The following is a 19,563-nucleotide window of genomic DNA, read 5'->3' on the forward strand; positions in this document are numbered from 1 at the left end:
CCACTGCCTCTATCTTCAGCTCAAAGGATTACAAGAAGTCCTTACCTCAAAGCAATACCGCTTTCCTAGAAGGCTGCTGTGAAGTGGGCGGATCAAGACATCTTTCTCTTTGGTCAAGTCCAGGATGAGTTCTGGGCCAGGTAGGACTTCCCTATAGAAGAGGATAGAGGACCAGAATTGAAGAGGCAGTCAAATTCTGCTTTGTTTGCGGTATAATTCTTCTGATGCAGAGACCAAAGAGAGGGGTGGAGCAAGCCTACGCCCAGGCCCAGAAGTCCATCACTGGACCGCATCCTACACTGGTGTAACTCCAAGAGTCTCTCTACATAAAATACCTCAGCACATGTTTGTCAAGTGTAGGGAGATGCAATGTTAGCCAGGAAGCGTAGTTTAAAAAGACAGAGCTGGCGGAGATCACTCCTCAGGGGGCTTGTTAATTTCATCTTCGCCTCCCTGAAAGCTCTGTGTATAGGAAAGTCTTTGTCCTGCTGCTGGCTCTGTCTTTTTAAACTACCCTAACATTGCATCTCCTGACACGTATGTTAGATGTCTCATGTATAGAGACTCCAAGATATGCCAAAATATCTGATACTGGTGTAGAAATGGGTGGGTGGGGCAAGCGGAGCTATATCAGTGGCCTGGGTCTTGCCCATGTTTCCCTTGAAAACTCAGGTGTATGTTTAAACACACCCACTGAAGTCACTGGAACTGAATTAACAACTTCCCCTTCCCTCTTCGTCATGCCACACCTCAATGCCGCAGAATAGCTTAAGATCCCTGCTAACACTGAATCCAATTACAGCTCCCTTGCCATGACACCCAAATCTCCTCCTCTGGGTAGGGTTGCCAGCTCCACGTTGGGAAATCCCTGGAGATTTTGGGGGTGGAGCCTGGTAAAGGGATAGGTACTGTAGACTATACTACTGTGTACTGTATGTTGCTGAAAGTATGCTCCTACATAGGGGGACACAAGGACAAATGCCGCTAAATGAGGGAGAAGAATCTCCTGCCTCAACTGCTGCAAATTTCTCCCTCCTAACATGTCCTTACTGGGGCAGATCCTACCCCTATCCTACCACTCCACTGAGCAGTTTATTCATTTTTTTTCATTTATTAATCAGTTCCCCTAAATGGCTGCTTTAGGGAGTGGACTCTATGGCATTATACCCAATGGAGGTCCTTCCCTCCCCAAACCCTTCCCTTCCCAGAGTCCATCCCCAAATCTCCAAGAATTCCTCAACCAGGAGCTGGCAACCCTACTTTCACTGAAGGATGGCTGAATCCACCCCACTGTGTGCTGTCCCAGCAACCCCCACCCTCAAAATCACTGGCGCTTAGGGTTGCCAGGTCTAGGATGGGAAATTCCTGGAGATTTGGGGAGGTGAAGCCTGGAGAGGGTGAAGTTCGGGGAGGGGAGGGACCTCAAATGACATAATGCCATAGGGGCCACCCTCCAAAGCAGCCATTTTCTCCAGGTGAGCTGATTTCTGTCACCTGAAGATCAGTCGTAATTCTAGGAGATCTCCAGCCACCACCTGGAGGCTGGCAACCCTAGCTGACACCCACCCAGGTGTAGGCACAGTGTGAAAGGCCCCCTACCCACCCAGGAGATATGTTGGGAGAATATCATCACATGGACAGCATAATGTTATGTGCGTGTAATCCCAAAGGCAGGCAGAGGAAACGGAGCAGCAGCAGCCCCCGCAACTGACTCAGAGCAGGCAACCCTAGTTATGCAAATAAATCGTTATGTAGGCACCAGAAACCTAATTAAAGGATTCCATGTTTGGCCCGTTAGCAGAGTCTATTGTGTGGCATAGGAAGCGTGATTATAGGTGGTTGTGGGCTGGTTCTGCTGTCTGGTGTGTGTGCTGGAGAGAAAATAATAAAAGCATACACTTGGTTTATATTTATAAAAGAAATAAGAGTTCTTTATTGTAGGAACTCCATACTGTGATAGGAAAGGAGGAGAGATAGATCCTAACTACCTATCTAGTCTAAGGATGGACATGGATTGCAGGGCAAGGCCTGCATCCCGGCTGCCAAGATGGAGGGAGGATAAGGAGAGAGGTGTTGCCTGGACTAAAGCCAGGAAGAGAAGAAGTGAGAGGGAGGAAGTCAGGAGGAGGAAATCCTGAAAATAGCAATCTACATATCAAAGGACAGTTAGAGCAGTAAACAGTAAACAGAGTGAGCCAAGCTACAAGTGACGCCTGACACAGGTTGGACACTTGTCAGCTTCCCTCAAGTTTTGATGGGAAATGTAGCCATCCTGGTCTTGCAGCTGTAATGGAGAGCCAAGCTGCAAGACCAGGACGCCTACATTTCCCATCAAAACTTGAGGGAAGCTGACAAGTGTCCAACCTGTGTCAGGCGTCACTTGTAGCTTGGCTCCTTTGGTTTGAACCCCTCTGAAACCTGAGGAAAGGGATAGCACTGAATCCTCCTCTTCCAACAACGCACACACCATGTTTTCTTGAAAGTGTTTCCCTTCCTTCCTTATTATCAAAATTTCAGTCCTCAAGGCCTACCTGTTACCGTTGGCAGCAGTTCCAGCTGACGAGTCCGTCCTGGCTTGAATCCGCTCTTTCCGGTCTCTGAGCCGTCTCCACAGCAGGCCCTGGAAGTGCAGTTGGTGAGGATGGAACAAAGCGTAATAAGGGCCTCTAGCCTGCTGCTTTGAGGCAATGTCCCTGGACTTAGCAGAATAAAAAAGCAGAGCTGGAAGAGACCAAAAGCCATCCAACCCAACATTCTTAAGCTTCCGCTCTCCTATCACTCTACAAATGATGCAAAACTGAACTATTCAGGGGGGCGGAATGGTTCAGAAAGATGCTTTGGTAAAGGGAGAGGTACTGTAGACTATACTACTGTGTACTGCCAGTTGCTGAAAGTGTGCCCCTACGATAAGGATCCCATTCCCCTGGTGGGGGCAGGGAATCCCCTGCTTTCACCCTCCACCCCCCACCTCCACTTAGGTGGCTGGCAGGGGAGGAAGGCCTCCTAGGCGCGGTCCGGGGGTGGCGTGATGACATCATCGCTCTGCCCCAACAACACTCCTGTACTTTGCAGTGAACTGATTTTGTGACGATGATGTCACTTCATGGAGGATCATGGGCCTAGGAGGATCATGGCCCCAGCAAAAAGACAAGTGCCAGATTCCCTGCCTCCCACTGGGAGGCTAAGGGGACATGGTAATCCTACCCTACTAGGTTGTGAGTTGTGTTCATGTTGTCGTCAATTTACTTAATGTTGTCTTTCAGCATTGCTCGAGCTCTGCATTTGGATCTCCGCTTGTTTTCAAATGCCTGCTATCCATACTGTGTTGCATTGTTTATTGAATGCCCTACCCAGTGATCGTCTTTGACTTAAGTCCCAATGAGAAAGGCGGACTATAAATAATTTAAATAAACTCTTTTCAAGGTGGCATTCCTCCAGATTGGACACGCTGGATATTCTGTTCCCAGCAGCAAGTGATCTATAGAAAGTCGGGGAAAGGGGGACTAAGGGAAGGCGAAGAATGCTTTTGACTTTGGTGTAAGGTTGTGAACTCTGGCTTGGGAAATTCCTGGAGATTTGGGGATAGAACCTGGGATCAGCAAAATCGGGGGGGGGGGCGGACCTTAGCAGGGTCCCTCAGCCTAGACTCCACCCTCCAAAGCAGCCATTTTCTCCAGGGGCAATCATCCCGTATTCTGGATGAAGGCAGTTGTAATTCTGGAAGATGATGAGCGCCACCTGGAGGTTGGCAACTCTACCTTAATAATAAGCAACTGTGCCTTGAAGTCAAGTCGAATACCTTTATTGGCATAACAGGACATGCGTATGCACAGTCAGCATATGACTGTGGCCAATGAAACTGTTCTAAAACGGGTGTACTGGATTTTGGCTGCCTTTTGTACTAGTTGCTGTTTCTGAGATATGAATGAAATGAAATCCTGCCCTCAAGTCATAACTGATTTATGGCGACCCCTGGTGGGGTTTTTATGGCAAGAGATTAACAGAGGTGGTTTGCCATTGCCTGACTCTGCAACCCTGATCTTCATCAGAGGTCTCCCATCCAATGGCTAACCAAGACCAACCCTGCTTAGGATATCATCTAGGGTTACAGATACATGTCTCAGGTAGGGAGGGAACGTTGTCTGGCTGTGTGTTCTATATTGTGTGTTCTATATTGGATACTTTAATGTGGTTTTAATGATACTTATTGTATTGTATTATCTGGTTGATACTTGTGTTGGTTCCTGACTTGTCCAAAGAATGGTGGGCTTGTAAATATTTCAGAAAGATAAACAGATAATGTGGTGTGTGTGTGTGTGTGTGTGTGTGTGTGTAGGGAGAGGGGGATCCTGCAGACTAAGCACAGATGGCAGTGCATATTCTTTGCAACAACACTAACTTGCTCTTCTATAAGCAAGGGTGCATCTAGGAGCACACCCTGACTTTTAACTTGTCTCCACAACGCCAAACAAATGCGCTCTAATAATAAAAAATCTGCTCCTTTCAAGGTATTCACTTTCTCCTTCTTCACAAATTACCTTTGTTCTTTCTTCAGCTTGTTCCCCGTCATGGGAAATAGCTGGGCTGGGGGAACCAGGGTACATAAACCCCATGCAAATTTAGGACCTATCACTGTTTAAATTAATCTGACGGCTTCGTATGATTCTTTGATTGTACATTGTTTCATATCTGCACTATGTCACTTTAAGAGGTCCTTTGGTATAGAATGCGGTAGTTTTTGCCAATGATGGTTGTGTTGTTTAAAAGTGAATTTTTGCCTAGAATTTTGGATTGCATATGATGTTCATATTGTATATGACGGTGTTTGTAACTTGAATTTTTTGAATTCTTATTTTTAGTAAGTTAAGACGGGTTTCCGACTCATTGGTTAACTTCCAGGTGGTGGCTGGAGATCTCCAGGAATTACAACTACTCTTCAGTTCCCATGAAGAAAATGGCTGCTTTGGGATATAGACCCTATGACATTATACCCTGCTGAGGTCCCACCCTTCACCAAACTCTACCATCCCCAGGCTCCACTCCCCATATCTCCAGGAATTTCCTGACTGGCAACTCTAGGACTCATTGGGAATTTGGGGGGTCACATAGGCAAGCTTTCCTCTTCAACCTTTCCTCTTAGTGACCACTCTGCCCACCTTTTCCTTTAAGCACAACCTGGGATCCATCCCTGAATCTGCAACAGAAAAGGGGAAGGGGCAATACCTTCACATTGCTGAGCTGTGGCACAGAGGGAGACTCTTGAGGGAGCACTTTTTCAGGCGACTGTGAGTCAAGAAAGCTTCTTCCATCACAGGATATAGCTGTGGGAAGAAAAGTAGTGTCAGTCCTAGGGTGGCAGTCCCTGGCAGTTAGATCCCCAAGCCCCTCACAGCAAGCACGTGGGTGCATTGGTTGAAGAAACTTTATTCAGGGATCTATTCAGTTCAGGTGTGTTGAATTGAATAGATCTTACGTAGAAGGTGGCAGAAGTGATTATTCAAACAATAGGACTACTGATTATAGGGGACGTTCTCCCGCCTTCTGGCCCGTTTGCATTCAGGGGCGAAAACCCAAAAAGTAGTTTAGTCTAGACAAAGTACAAAGTGGAATCATTCTCTCCTGTGAAAAAGATACATTTCAGTACACAGCTCCAGCTCCAGTCCAAGGACATTTAGAAGTGAAAGCGCATATTTCTTAGAGATAACAAAGAGGCCATTGGCTCCTCTGGAAATTAATATTAGCAGTCTAGACACCCTCAGGTGACTTATATAAAATGCATAAGATACAGTATTTAACTTGGGCATTATATCAGTATGAGTTCAAGATGCAGTGTATGATGCAGAATACAATAATGGCGTGGATGCTTGCATACATGACAAGTAGACTGAGGGCCAAGCTACACATGACGAATGACACTTGAACGGCAAGTGGATTGAGTGGAGGGCAAGTGAACAGGGAGAAATACACTTGCCATTCAAGTGTCATTCGTCATGTGTAGCTTGGCCCTGAGTGGAAGCTGCTCAAAGTTCCCAGTAGTAGTGGAAAGAAGAGAAACCTGACAAACTGGATTAAGAATAGCTATACCATTCAGCGGAAGGCAAGCCGGCATGGTAGAGCTCGATCTCATCAGATCTCAGAAGCTAAGCAGAGTTGGTCTGTGGATAGGGGACTGCCAAGGAAGGCTCTGCAGAGGAAGGCAATGGCAAACCGCCTCTGCTCCTTGAGAGGCTCTTGCTGGAGTCACCATAAGCTGGTTGTGACTTGACAGCACATATATCGTTACATAAGCAGCCCAGTAAGCAATTCAGCTGAGTGTCTCTCGTGTATTTTCAGCACAATACATTTGGGTAGACAAGCCCCTAAAAACATTCCCTCTTTGGCTGGCCTGACTGACAGCTCTGCTCCTCTAACACCGCCCCTCTCCATACAGCCACCAACACTGCAAACTAGGAATTCATCAATGAACCACAGTGTTTTAAATCAACATGTTTTCAAACCCTGGTTTGCAAAGACAAACCAACTACCATTTGTGCATGTAACCGATCCAGCTCTTAAAACAACCTGCAATTAATTGCTGGCTTGTGATTTGGGCAGCGTGTGCAAAGGGGAAGGGAGTGTGCAAGACAGGGGATTGTGGCTGCATCTCATTATAAACAAAGCCAGTTTTGTTTGTGATATCTGAATGCAACTTCACATTCTCTCCTCGTAACACCTTGTAGGCTGCCAGCCAGTGTGGTGTAGTGGTAAGAGTGTCAGAGCTAAGCTAAAGAAATGAATTACACAAGGGCCCTTTTCACACTACTTACCTGCTCCCGGAACGTGGCGAAATATCGTGCAAAAACGTGGAAGACGGCGTCTTCTTGCGAGAGTTTTGCGCGATGTCACACAAAACTCTCGCGAGAAGATGCTATCTTCCGCAGGTTTTGCGTGATATTTCGCCATGTTACAGGAGCAGTTAGGTAGAGTGGAAAGGGCCACAGACTCTGCTTAATCAAAAAGAGTCCAGTAGCACCTTTAAGACTAACCAATTTTATTATAGCATAAGCTTTCGAGAATCAAGTTCTCTTCAGAGAACTTGATTCTCGAAAGCTTATGCTATAATAAAATTGGTTAGTCTTAAAGGTGCTACTGGACTCTTTTTGATTTTGCTACTACAGACTAACACGGCTAACTCCTCTGGATCTAAGACTCTGCTTAGCTTCCAAGATCTGAGCAGACCAGGCTAGCTCGGCCATCCAGCTCAGGGCATTTAACGTGTTTCTGGTCTTGCATTTTGTTCTGCGTGAAGATATGTGTCAGTGGGCATGTGTTCCAGGCCCTGAAACCATGCCAGCGGAACTGTACAGGTGCCTTGTGAGTACACACAGCAGTCTCTCAGCACTCACCGTAATTCATCTGGCCACACAAAACGGGGTACACAGAACTTGTCTCTGAGACGGAACTGCTAGTTCGTGTCCGGTTCTGCAGCACACTCTGAAAACAGCAAAAAGAACATCAAGGACAGAACGTTGGGTCCCCGGTGGGGAGAAAGACGGAGTATCAATGAAGCTAATAAGTCAATCAATCAATCAATCAACTCGCCCTCTTTCCCTGTCTGTTACAACTGCAGACTGCCTCATGGCCCAGCAACGCTTTTGTTTGGCCAAAACATAGACTTACAATGGATATCCGTGCCAGGGACAGAATGGAAGAAGATTTCCATCTATTCTGAAAATCCTGGCAGGAAATCTTCAGCAGCGGACAAGCTGATACTATCTATAATGATTTCCCTGAACATTGATCCCAGAGGTCAAATATTGGGACCTCCCGGGTAGTAAACTAACATTGCAATCCTAAGCAGTTACTCCAGTCTAAGCCCATTGATTTCAATGGGCTTAGACTAGAGTAACTCTGTTTAGGATTACACTTTTTGTTCCTGAGTTTAGCCAACACCAGTATTTTCTCAGCATGCAGGAGAGGAGCAATCTGGTTGGTTTTACCCAGAGAGACCTTCCTTATTTCCACAGGAGGGGACCCACCTCCTCATCTCTGCCCATGAGTACCAACTGTCGGTCCAGAAGAGACACACTGGCTACATCCCAGAGAGGAGCATCAGGAACGGCAACCAGAGCCAAGGGAGCCAGCTGGACAGCAGCATTACCCCCTATTGGAAGAAACATGGAGACACGGCGTTATGGCAGGCACCTGTCAGAACAACAAAAGCTTACCGGATCAGGTGACATGTTAAAAAAGAATGTGGAGTCCATTTCTCTCCTCATTAAATAAATCCTTGCCTGTTATCAGGCTCTTTCCTTCTACACCCTGGTGTACTGGTCCAAACAGCCCATGATCCCACCCAACTTTCTACTCCTACTCTTGTTTCTGTGTCTCTTTTCACGCATGGTGGATGCTTCCACGCTAGGCTTTGGGGGGGGGGGTGCCTAGCAAGGATGTGACATCACCTTTGTCATCTGATGGCATTCCCTAAGCGCCACCCCTTCCAATGATGTCATTTCCAGCATACTGAGCCAAAACCCCACCCCTTCCTGTGATGTCACTTTCAAGGCACTTCCTCAAACCCACCTCTTCCTCTGAAGTCACTTCAATGTATCATGTCTGGTGGCTCTCTAACATTTGACTGTGACATGCTCAATGTGGCAAGAGATAGTTGGATAAAACCCTATATCCAGGAGTGTAGCTGTGTAGTAGATAATTTGAGGTTTCTTTTAGAAGAGATGGGCAAATTTATAGCGTTAATCAGAGACAAAACACTTCGTATATTCGTGGCAAATTGGAAACCCTTTATGGACTATCTGCGAGAGATGAAGAAAAACGAGTTAATGATTTGTAGTTTTGATTTTTTAAGAATAAGGATCTGGGGTATCAAGAAGATGAGATATAGAAAAAAGATATTAATTAGACCACAAGTCGATTGATACTAAAGGAGGAAGTGTTGTAGGCTAAAAACTGTAAAGGATAAATAATATTCTTATAATGCTTTTTACTATTTTTTTTTTACTTTGTATATAGGCCACTGTTGGCTCTTTGTAGTTGTGCTTTTGCGATATTTTACTTTCTTTCTTTGCTCTATCTTTTAACTTTTCTATAATAAAAATAAAAAAACAATTATTGGCAGAAGAGATGGATTTTAATGTCACATCGGCAGTTGCCAAGTTCCTCTCTCAATTGAATAAGATTCAAACCTGTTAAATTTCATATTATGCAGATCTTTGTATCAATACATTTTCTCTTATTTTAATTCTAGTGCGACAGTGCTCAGAGCCGAATTGGCTATATGAGCAGTATCATTAAAGTAAAGCAGGAGACAGACGACAGAGACAGAGGCTGTGAGACTGCGGTATGATATGCTTCATTTGCAACTTGCCAGTTCGGTCAAAATGAACAGTGTGGCTCAGTGGTGGAGCGCCTGCTTGGCATGCAGAAGGTCCAAGGTTCAATCCCTGGCCTCTCCGGTTAAAATGCGATGTGAAAGACGTCTGCCTGAGGCCCTGGAGAGCAGATGCCAGTCTGAGTAGACAATGGCCATTTCCACACACGTTGAATAATGCACTTTCAATGCACTTTCGCAATCCTTTTGAAGTGGATTTTTTGTTCCACACATGGAAAATCAGTTTCAAATGTTCACTAAAGAGTACTGAAAGTGGATTATCCAACGTGTGTGGAAGCAGCCAATATTGACCTCAATGGACCAAAAGGTTTGAATAATTAAATAGCAGTTTCCTGCGTTTGTGTGACAAGATCTTTGCAATGAAGACCAAGGGCATGAAGACTTAGCTTTTACGCATGGGCTATTTGCTCCCCTCTACTGTGTTAGATGTTATTCTGATACATGCAAAGCATTCGATACCTTCCGTATTCATCCCAGCACTATTGTGGGGTTTGCTCGAGTTAAATGGATGCTGGTTTCTCACAATTTTTGTGGAATGTGAGAACATGCCAGGTCTGACTCTCGTAGAAATGTTTACATTCGCCTGTCATCAGTAAGCCCTAGACCTGCCCCCTGCGTAATGATTGGTTTGTTTGGCTCTTCTCCCCCCACCCCAGTTCCTTGAGGGCACTCAGCCTTTCTGTTGTGCACAGCAATCATCTTGCTTTGCTTTGGCTATCCTGAGGAATATCTCTCTGATTAGCACCTACGCGTTCTGTCTGTACACATGTAACCTAAAGGTTTCTGGATAACTTGAAACCCAAGGCTACACAGTGTAATTATAGATCACTCTGCTTACAATCACAGCAATTAGGATCACCCAGAGCAAAAAACACAAAATGGATTATCAAGGTTCAGCACTTGTGCCTTGAGGATATCTCACAAGACTTCACAACAGAGGGTGGAAATACATGTTACAAAGTACCTAGGGATGCGCAAGTGAACCTCATTTCACATGTCCCCCCTCCAACTTCCCATGCACTCGCTCGCACAATCACACTTCAATTTGCTCCGTGTGAGTACATTCACGCGTTCAACATTAGTTCCTCCTTGACTGCTAAAAGAACCGCAGTTTCCCCCACCTCCATTCATTGAAATGCAGATCTTGACATTTTCTCGCACATGAAAGTGATGCAAAACGGCAAGTCAAAGGAGCCTACAGTAGGCTACACCAGGCTAACAAAACACTCTACACCCGACAATAGCCCTGCGGAGAAGATTAGCACATCAAGCACCAATCCACATGCAAAAGAACCTCCTCAGAATACAGTGAAGCCTCCCGCCATTAGCATTCCACACCCTGGGAAACTCTTACAGGATGACTCAGCCCAACCCCAACGCTCCTGAGTAGATACAAATGACCTGCCAACACCTTTTCCACACTGTGACACTGAGAGATCTCTGTCTTTTGGTGCTACACCTCTGAAGATGCCAGCCACAGCTGCTGGCGAAACGTCAGGAACTACAATGCCAAGACCACGGCAATACAGCCCGGAAAACCCACAACAACCATCGAGCCTACAGTACTTGTTCTCGCAGTGAAAACAGCAGAATAGTCACTCTGCCCTCTGGAATCACTTGCAGATACAATCATACAAAGGGAGCACCCATGAAAGCGGCATCCACGTGTGTCGAACAAGAACAGCCTGCACATGAATTAAGGACCACACATAAAACCCTGCACTTGAGCCTCCCCAAGTAATTCGCAAGGTATATTTCCATTCAGAGTCTAGCTTTAGTGGCCAGGAGCATACTGCCTTGGTTTTAACCAGAACTTGCATATGCTGCAGTTATGGGAGGCGAGCGAAGAGGAGAGGTGCTCTACTGCTCTTCCTCTTTTTCCAAAATGAGGGGGGCACCTTGTCCCTGGCTGGCTCAGGAGCAGGGTGGGGTTGTGAGGTTTGCCTACTGAGCAGCCTTGTTGGACTCCCTGGCTTTGCTGCAGCTTCCTCCACACCTCCCTGAACCCCCCCACACATACACTCTCCCCGTCATTGTTGCCCCTTTACTTTTGCAGCAGCAGCTGCATGTAGAGCAGGGCAGGCATGCTCTGGCCTCACGGTGCACAGGCCCTGGGCTGTCTCACCAGAGTGGTCGCCCTGCCTCTGGCAGACTTGGGAACTCTGTGTGTGTGGCTCCCCTTTGGAGTGGCCTCCCCTGGCTCTCCAACCAGCTGCAGCTTCTGCTGCTCCAGGGATGGAGGCACACCTCTTGGCGACCTCCCTGTGCAACCCCTCTTGTGGCCGCCACTTCACCTCTCCAGCTGTGGCAGAATGGTGGTGGAGGAGGGCCCACACAGGCTTTCTGGTGCACAGGCGAGGGGCTGCCTCATGGGAGGTGGGTGCCCTGCTGTTGTCAGGGCTCAGGGCTGGGTGGTGAGGCCCACCAGTGCAAACAAAAAAACTCAAACAAACCTGTTATCGTTATCGTTATCGTTATCGTTATCGTTATCGTTATCGTTATCGTTATCGTTATCGTTATCGTTATCGTTATCGTTATCGTTATCGTTATCGTTATCGTTATCGTTATCGTTATCGTTATCATCGTTATCGTTATCGTTATCATTATCGTTATCGTTACCATCATTATCGTTATCGTTGTGCCGCCCCTCAGGACAAATTAACGCCCACTCAGAGCTGTTTACAATGTATGTTATTATTATCTCCACAAGAACAATCACCCTGTGAGTTGGGTGGGGCTGAGAGAGCTCTGTGAGAGCTGTGACTGGCCCAAGGTCACCCAGCTGGCTTCAAGCAGAGGAGTGGGGAATCAAACCCGGTTCTCCAGATTAGAGTCCTGTCACTCTTAACCACTACACCAAACTGGTAACAAACAGAACTAGAGAGAAGGACCACTGGGCCTAAGCTGCCAGTGGGGAGGGAGTGGAGGTGTATCTCCTGCCTGATGAGTACTCCCCTCCATTGCCCACTTTGCTCTGACTGTTGGGGAGGGCACGCTGCAGCCTCAGGCAGAATGTTGACGACTGCTGGTTTAAAAATTATGCAAAACAAGTGACGTGTACAATAATATAATCATTTTCACAGGATCTTTCTTCCAATCAGAACTCTTTTTCCAGGGTAGTGGGGGGGGGGGGAAGCTGTGTGGACAATTAAAGTTGGACAGAAATCAGACCCCAATGCAAAGGTGTGTAATGAAAGAAGCAACAGCAGGCCAAGTAAATGAGCTTTCACTTATGAAAAGATCAGGAGCAAGGCGAGAGGGTAAAAAGGTAGAACATGTTGACTGCAGCCTATATCAAAATATCAGGGAAGCTCTGGATTATGTCTATTGTCAATCCCTACCCAGATTGCAACAGAACGATACTCTGTCCTGTCAATTATGCTTGCAGGCAATAATCAAAAGCTGACTAGGATGGTTGCCAAGTTTGGTTGGTTGGCATACTGATCTAGAGAAGAGACAAAGAAGTACAGATAGGATGATTTGGCCTTTGATTTTAACATTAATTTTCAGATTTTTAGAATTTTTAACTCTGATATATAATTTTAGATGGTATCCTATTTTATAATTGTATTGCTTTTTTATTAATCATTTAATAGTTTTCTTGAATTAAACTATTGAAGTGTTTGCTGGCCTTTGACCGTAACAATAAATCGAATCGGTAAAAAGGTAACATGACGGAGTTATATCTCTGAATGCTGCCTCTGAGAAAGCTCAGTGCGCGGCTTCTCCTTACCCTTGTGGCCCTTGTTTGTTGCATCCCATAGCCTGAACAGGGTGTGAGACAAGTGAGATTAGGCTGGGTTGTCTTTTAGTCGGGATTTAAAGAGTCTCTCTTCATGTTACTAAGCACCTAGGGATGCTCAAGTGCAGGATTGTATGCGTAGTCCTCAATTCACATGCAGGCTGTTCTTGCTCGGTATGTGTGAATGCCACTTTCTCGGGAGCTCCCTTTGTGTGATTGCATCTGCATGTGTGTCCATAGGGTACAGCACCGATTCAACTCTGTTTTTGCTGCAAGAACAAGTACTGTAGGCTCCTTCGACTTGCAATTTGTATTTCTTTAAGGAGTGAGAAAGGGTCAAGATCTGCATTTCAATAAATGGATGTGGGGGAAACTGGGATACTTTTAGCAGTTGAGGAGGAACTGATATTGAACGCGTGAATGTATTCACGTGGAGCATATTGAAGTGTGACTGTGCGAGTGAGTGCATGGGAAGTTGGAGGGGGAACACCTGAAATGAGGTTCACTTGAGCATCTCTAGGTACTTCATAACATGTAGAGACTGACAGTGTCGAAGCCTTAAGTGAGGGCCAAGCTACACATGACGAATGACACTTGAACAGCAAGTGTATTTCTCCCTGTTCACTTGCCCTCCATTCAATCCACTTGCCGTTCAAGTGTCATTCGTCATGTGTAGCTTGGCCCTGAGATCTGCCATGAACAACACAGAGAGTGAATCAGACAGTGATGGAAACAAATATGGCTGTTGGGCTGAGGGTGCTGGAGAACCAAACACAAGAGTTGGTTTCAGGAAATTTCTTAATGTTTTCTGTATACGTGTGCAATTGAATTTGGTAATTTTTTACTAATAACTGCATGCAAAATGTATGTTTCTAATGTAATGTATTATTATAGCTTTGCTATTATTATAAAGATGTTTATGTTACTGTCTTTGATCATTGTGTAAGACATTTTGGAACGATAAGTTATTAAAAACAAATTTTCTGCGGTGCTTTTTTGCTTTATCTCGTTTATATGCTGTGGTCTCTCAGTGTACTCTGATTTGCATAGTGAATTGGGATTTCCTCCCTGCAAGCCAACGGCGGCTGCCACTCAAGCAGAGGGAGAGATCAGAGGGAAAGGAGGGGGTGGCTGTTGGGCCCCTCCTGCCCCTGAGGTGGATCGTGCCTGCACTTGTAGGGCTAGGGCACATAGAGGGAGGGAGGGATGGGCCAGTACAGCCAGTTGTAGTGGTTGACAGCCAGGGATACAACGGTACAATTGGGCAATTGGTGCCAAGGTAACAGCTCGGCTTGTCTCCTAAAGTTCTACTGGCAATCTGACGTACAAATCACTGCAGAAGAAACCTGGAAAGACATTCCTCCTTTTCCCATAGCCCTGCTCATCCTTTGAACGGCACTTGGCAACTTGCCTATGAAAAATCCTAAACAAAACTTTCATAAAACTTAACATTTGCATGGAGCGATTGGGAGCAGGAAAGTGAAACCTGGACACGTCCACACCAATCCAAAAATAAATTACAAATGCAAAGCATTTGCAGACTGGTTTATTTTGCTTAACTTATGGGGGGAGGGGCACGTTTTGCATCACCTGTTTTGAATTTTACTAGAAGCTGGATATGTCTTTCTTGAAAGGCATGTTGTAAAGATCAAAAAATGTGTGAAGTAGTTTAAGTACTATGTATTGTCGAAGGCTTTCACGGCTGGAGAACGATGGTTGTTGGGGGTTTTCCGGGCTGTATTGCCGTGGTCTTGGCATTGTAGTTCCTGACGTTTCGCCAGCAGCTGTGGCTGGCATCTTCAGAGGTGTCTTCAGAGGTGTAGTTTAAGTACTATTGGGGGGGCGGGGCATCTCTTCTGTTCTTGGTGAATTTATTTCAGGAAATCAGCAGAAGAAAAGAAATACTCGGTCTCAGAGCCAAACTACATGAGACGCCTGACATGTGTTCTTCCTGCAAGGTTCCCTGGGTAGTGTAGTCTTACAAAGAACAGGCGCTCAATGAGATTCTCTGCTGGGGGAAGAGCAATGGGAGGGACTCTCTCTCTCTCTCTCTCTCTCTCTCTCTCTCAAAAAGGCTCGGCATGGGTTTTCCTCCAGGGGTTCAGAGAGGGGGGATGTAACAGCAGGCAGGAAATCCAGGGCAGCAATCCCCCCCTTTTCCCTGGCAGAGAATCACATCACAAATTCTTTCTCTCTTATAGGGCCAAGCTACAAGTGACAAATGACACTTGAACGGCAAGTGTATTTCTCCCTGTTCACTTGCCCTCCACTCAATCCACTTGCCAGGCAAGTGTCTTTCGTCATGTGTAGCTTGGCCCATAAAAAGCTGCCCTGGATTTCCTGCCTCCTGTTATGCCCCCCTCCCCGTGAGCTCCTGGAGGAAACCCCGATCACAGGCTTTTTAAAGGAGAGAGAATCCATCCCATTGCTCTTCCTCCGGCAGAGAATCACATCAAGCGGCTGTTCTTTGTAAGACTACCTTCATCTAGTCCAAAACAATCTCATGACCCAGCCCTGGGGCAACGTGGTCTTACCTTTGCTTGCTTCCTTAGTTTCCCTGTCTGATCGTGGTGCACCTTCCTGGTTCTTCCAGTGGGACATGGAGCGCAAATACTTCCGTAGACTCATCTTACCACCTCCTTCCTGGGCCTTGGGTATCTTTGCAGGGGTAGAGAAAGCCCGTCGGAAGACAGACCTCTTGGCGGCAGCCCGGCTGTCCATGGGGACTGCTGCAGGTACTTTCTGCTCACTGGTAGGTTCAGAAAGTTCGCTCTCTGTTTGGCTTTGTGCGCGCTTCCATCTCTGCTGTTTGCCTCCGTGCCCACTGGACCCAGATGCCGTACTAGGAGCAAGCTCCGTCTCCTTCCCCCCATTCTGGAGGACTGTCTGCCACCTGTAGGATCTCAGCAAGGATGGAGCCTCTGCTCTGTGCCTTGATTTGAAAGATGCCTCCATCTGCCGAGAACGTAAATAGAGAATGTTACTGGAAAAGCAGCAGTGCTAGAGTTTCGCATTTATTGATTTCCTTCATTTATTTCTTCTCAATGCGGATCCAAAGCAGTTTATGTTGGCTCCTCTCCTCCATTTTATCCTCACAAGAACCTTGTAAGGTAGGTCCCAACTAACCACACTACAGCTTTCTGCGCTTTTTACATGAGCCAGCATGGTGTAGTGGGTAGGTTAGGTTGAGAGTGTGTAACAGGCGCAAGGTCACCCAACAAGCTCCGAAGGCAGAGCAGGGGGAACTGAACCTGGGTCTCCCAAATACTAGTCTAACCACTACACCATACTCCCCATGCAGGGACTGAGAATCGAAGGTAAAGCCAGAAACTACCCTAGACTTCTTGGCTCTTACTGAATTTTCCTCATCATCAGTAATCCCTGGCTTGTGCAGCAAACACACAAAGGCAATAGAAAGATGCTATTTTTCCAGCTGGCCCCATCCTTTCTAGAGGCAGGGAATTGTTGTGACGTAACTACAACCTGTGCCTATCCATCCCAGGAGCACTGCTTGAGAGGTTCTGCAGCTGAAAACTGCCGCACTGTGCCAGCTACATCTAGGTTGCCAACTTTCTTGGCATGAACCCCAGCAGGGTTTTTTTTCTGGGAAAAGAGGTGGTGGAACTCTCAAGAGGGAAATGAGGAAGAAACACACGGGATTCTCTGAAATCATATTATTTTCATGCACTATTGCTGAGTATTTTCAAGAGGTGCCGGAACTCCGTTCCACCGCGTTCCCGCTGAAAAAAAACTCCCTGAACCCCAGGAAGGGTTCTTATGCCTATAGCAACTGAAATAGAAACTTTCCCCTACATAGGACCAAGCTACAAGTGATGAATGACACTTGAACGGCAAGTGAACAGATTCACGTGTATTCCTCCCTGTTCACTTGTGCTCCACTTGATCACGTAGAGAGCCAATGCAGTGACGTAGGGCCAAGCTACAAGTGACGACTGACACTTGAACAGCAAGTGGATTGAGTGGAGCGCAAGTGAACAGGGAGAAATACACTTGCCGTTCAAGTGTCAGTCGTCACTTGTAGCTTTACCCGTAGGGCCAAGCTACACATGACGAATGACACTTGAACGGCAAGTGGATTGAGTGGAGGGCAAGTGAACAGGGAGAAATACACTTGCCGTTCAAGTGTCATTCGTCATGTGTAGCTTGGCCCGTAGTGATCAAGTGGAGCGCAAGTGGAGGGCAAGTGAACAGGGAGGAATACACGTGAGTCTGTTCACTTGCTCGTAGATTCCTTGACAGAACATGTTGATAGCCCTCATTGCATCTTACATTATGAGTGACGTATAATATTGCCTTTGAGGAAAGAGCTTGCATTGGATTTGCAAGATTGATAATTGTGGAGGTTCTTCTTGAGCAACCAGGTCTGGCGGCCCACAGAACTTGAGTATTGGTACTGCGCTGTGGATGTATCTCATGCCCTGTACAGAGGGGGAGGTTGTTTGCTCCGTTTCATTTCCTGCCCTCCTTGCTGTGGGAATCGTTTCCTGTCAGATGGCCAACCCCACATCCTCTCTAGGTTTGCAAGAGGTTCACTCCTGTGGCCCATTGCAGAGCATTCTGTTTAGAGCCAGAAATGGGGGGAAGGAGTCAGAGCTTCACGCTTGCTGATTCCAATGTGCTAAGCAAAATGTTCCAGGACAGCCTTGTGCAAGATGTTGTGATGGATGCGCTGTGCTGGGCAAACCCTGGGCTGTAAAGGAAAAACACTAGGCGGGAGTATGGAACAGCTTCTTTTGTTTGTTTATTAATTTTCATTTATAGTCCTCCTTTCTTACTGGAACTCCAGGTGGATTATATGCACAATGGAACGATTTGTCAGTCGATAAGCTGATTACAAAATATGATAAGATTTGAATGATAACTACAGCATGATTCCTAGTAAAACAAAGCTATCCAGTTAATCAAGAAGCGGATTGCAAAATATAATATTTGAAAAAAGCAAGAGTCCAGTAGCATAGAATCATAGAATCATAGAGTTGGAAGGGGCCATACAGACCATCTAGTCCAACCCCCTGCCCAATGCAGGATCAGCCTAAAGCATCCCTGACAAATATTCATCCAGCCTCTTCTTGAAAATTGCCAGTGAGGGGGAGCTCACCACCTCCCTAGGCAGCTGATTCCACTTTTGAACTCCTCTGACCATGAAAAAGTTCTTCTTAATACCTTTGTGCATGTAATTTAAGCCCATTGCTCCTATAAGACTAACAAAATTTGTGGTGGGGTAGGAGCTTTCGTGAGTCACAGCTCACTTCTTCAGAAGAAGTGAAGTGAAGTGCTACTGGACTCTTGCTCTTTTCTACTGCAATAGACAGACTAACACGGCTACCCATCTTGATTTATAATGTTTGAGTCCTAGTCGTCTTACAGCAGCATGATCAGTTTTTCATCCTAGGACATCTGTGCTTCCAGCTGCCCACTGAAGCCCCAAACCAGAAGTGCAAGTTGTGTCCTAGAGGACATCACTTTTAGCAATAAAGGTGGGCTAAAATTTAGTGAAATAGTTACATCAGTGGAGGCAAAAAGCTCTTCCAAAGGCATTGCTTTCCCTGCAGGTTATTGGGGTGTTGCACGTCTATCACTGCTCCTTTAGCAAGTCCCCAGTGTTTGGACTAGACAATTGCTGACAGAGTATCCCTCCCTCCCCACACATCCCATCAGTTGTCTCCTTGATTGATTGATTAACTTAAAGCTGGATCTCCCAGAGTGGATGACATAGGGCGAAGCTACAAGTGACGAATGACACTTCAACGGCAAGTGTATTTCTCCCTGTTCACTTGCGCTCCACTCAATCCACTTGCCGTTCAAGTGTCATTCGTCACTTGTAGCTTGGCCCATAGTTAATGAGCAATAGATGACTTTGCAGCTTTCAGTGCGACTGGGATGAGAATGGATATTTTTGGGTTCGCATCTAAGGCCCCTCATCTCTTGCACTCTCTCCTCCCCGCAAGTCCCTTGGAGTTCTAGCCTTTCTCACAGTCCCCCCAGCCTAGCTCTGCTGAAATTGCTACAGCAAAGAGGTAAAGCAGGTGCTTCTCCTTGATCCTTCTCAGCATACCTTCATCTCCCATCCACAGGATCCCGACGACCGGCTGCTCACTGCCGTGGCATAGAGCCATCCACTCTGTTCCTGTGGCTTCCTGCTGCGCTCATGAGAGGGTCCTTCCTGTCTTCAACACCACCTCTGTCTGACTGGTTTCCTTTCCGGCTCACCCGGTGCTTTGCAAGTTTCCCATGTGATCGGCTGCGAGATGGTAATCTCCCCACCTCGCCCAATCTGAGCAGCACTGAAGCTGCTTCTTGGCATGTGGGTGGTGAAGAAGCCAGGCGTCCTGTCTGATCTGGAAGGAGGTGCCCAGGTTACATGTTTCACACCTGTCCACAGCTCTAGGCTCCAAGAGTTCCAAAGAGCTTA

At 46.4% G+C, this 19,563-nt stretch overlaps 1 protein-coding gene across 1 annotated transcript in view; it reads right to left on the reverse strand.

Annotated features, from left to right (window-relative positions):
• The window catches only part of RASAL3 (RAS protein activator like 3), a 54,139-nt gene extending 34,832 nt beyond the window's left edge, over positions 1 to 19,307 (reverse strand). Inside the window, exons 1-7 of the mRNA XM_055003270.1 lie at positions 19,207 to 19,307; positions 15,665 to 16,085; positions 8,019 to 8,143; positions 7,386 to 7,473; positions 5,224 to 5,321; positions 2,532 to 2,620; positions 46 to 151 (exon numbers count right to left, since the gene is read on the reverse strand). Coding sequence (XP_054859245.1) covers positions 46 to 151; positions 2,532 to 2,620; positions 5,224 to 5,321; positions 7,386 to 7,473; positions 8,019 to 8,143; positions 15,665 to 16,085; positions 19,207 to 19,212 — 933 coding nt within the window. The 5' untranslated portion in view covers positions 19,213 to 19,307. The remainder of the gene's footprint in view (positions 1 to 45; positions 152 to 2,531; positions 2,621 to 5,223; positions 5,322 to 7,385; positions 7,474 to 8,018; positions 8,144 to 15,664; positions 16,086 to 19,206) is intronic.
• Between the last annotated feature and the right edge of the window lie 256 nt (positions 19,308 to 19,563).

The sequence above is a fragment of the Eublepharis macularius genome, chromosome 19 (assembly GCF_028583425.1).
Source record: "Eublepharis macularius isolate TG4126 chromosome 19, MPM_Emac_v1.0, whole genome shotgun sequence".
Taxonomy (NCBI): domain Eukaryota; kingdom Metazoa; phylum Chordata; class Lepidosauria; order Squamata; family Eublepharidae; genus Eublepharis; species Eublepharis macularius.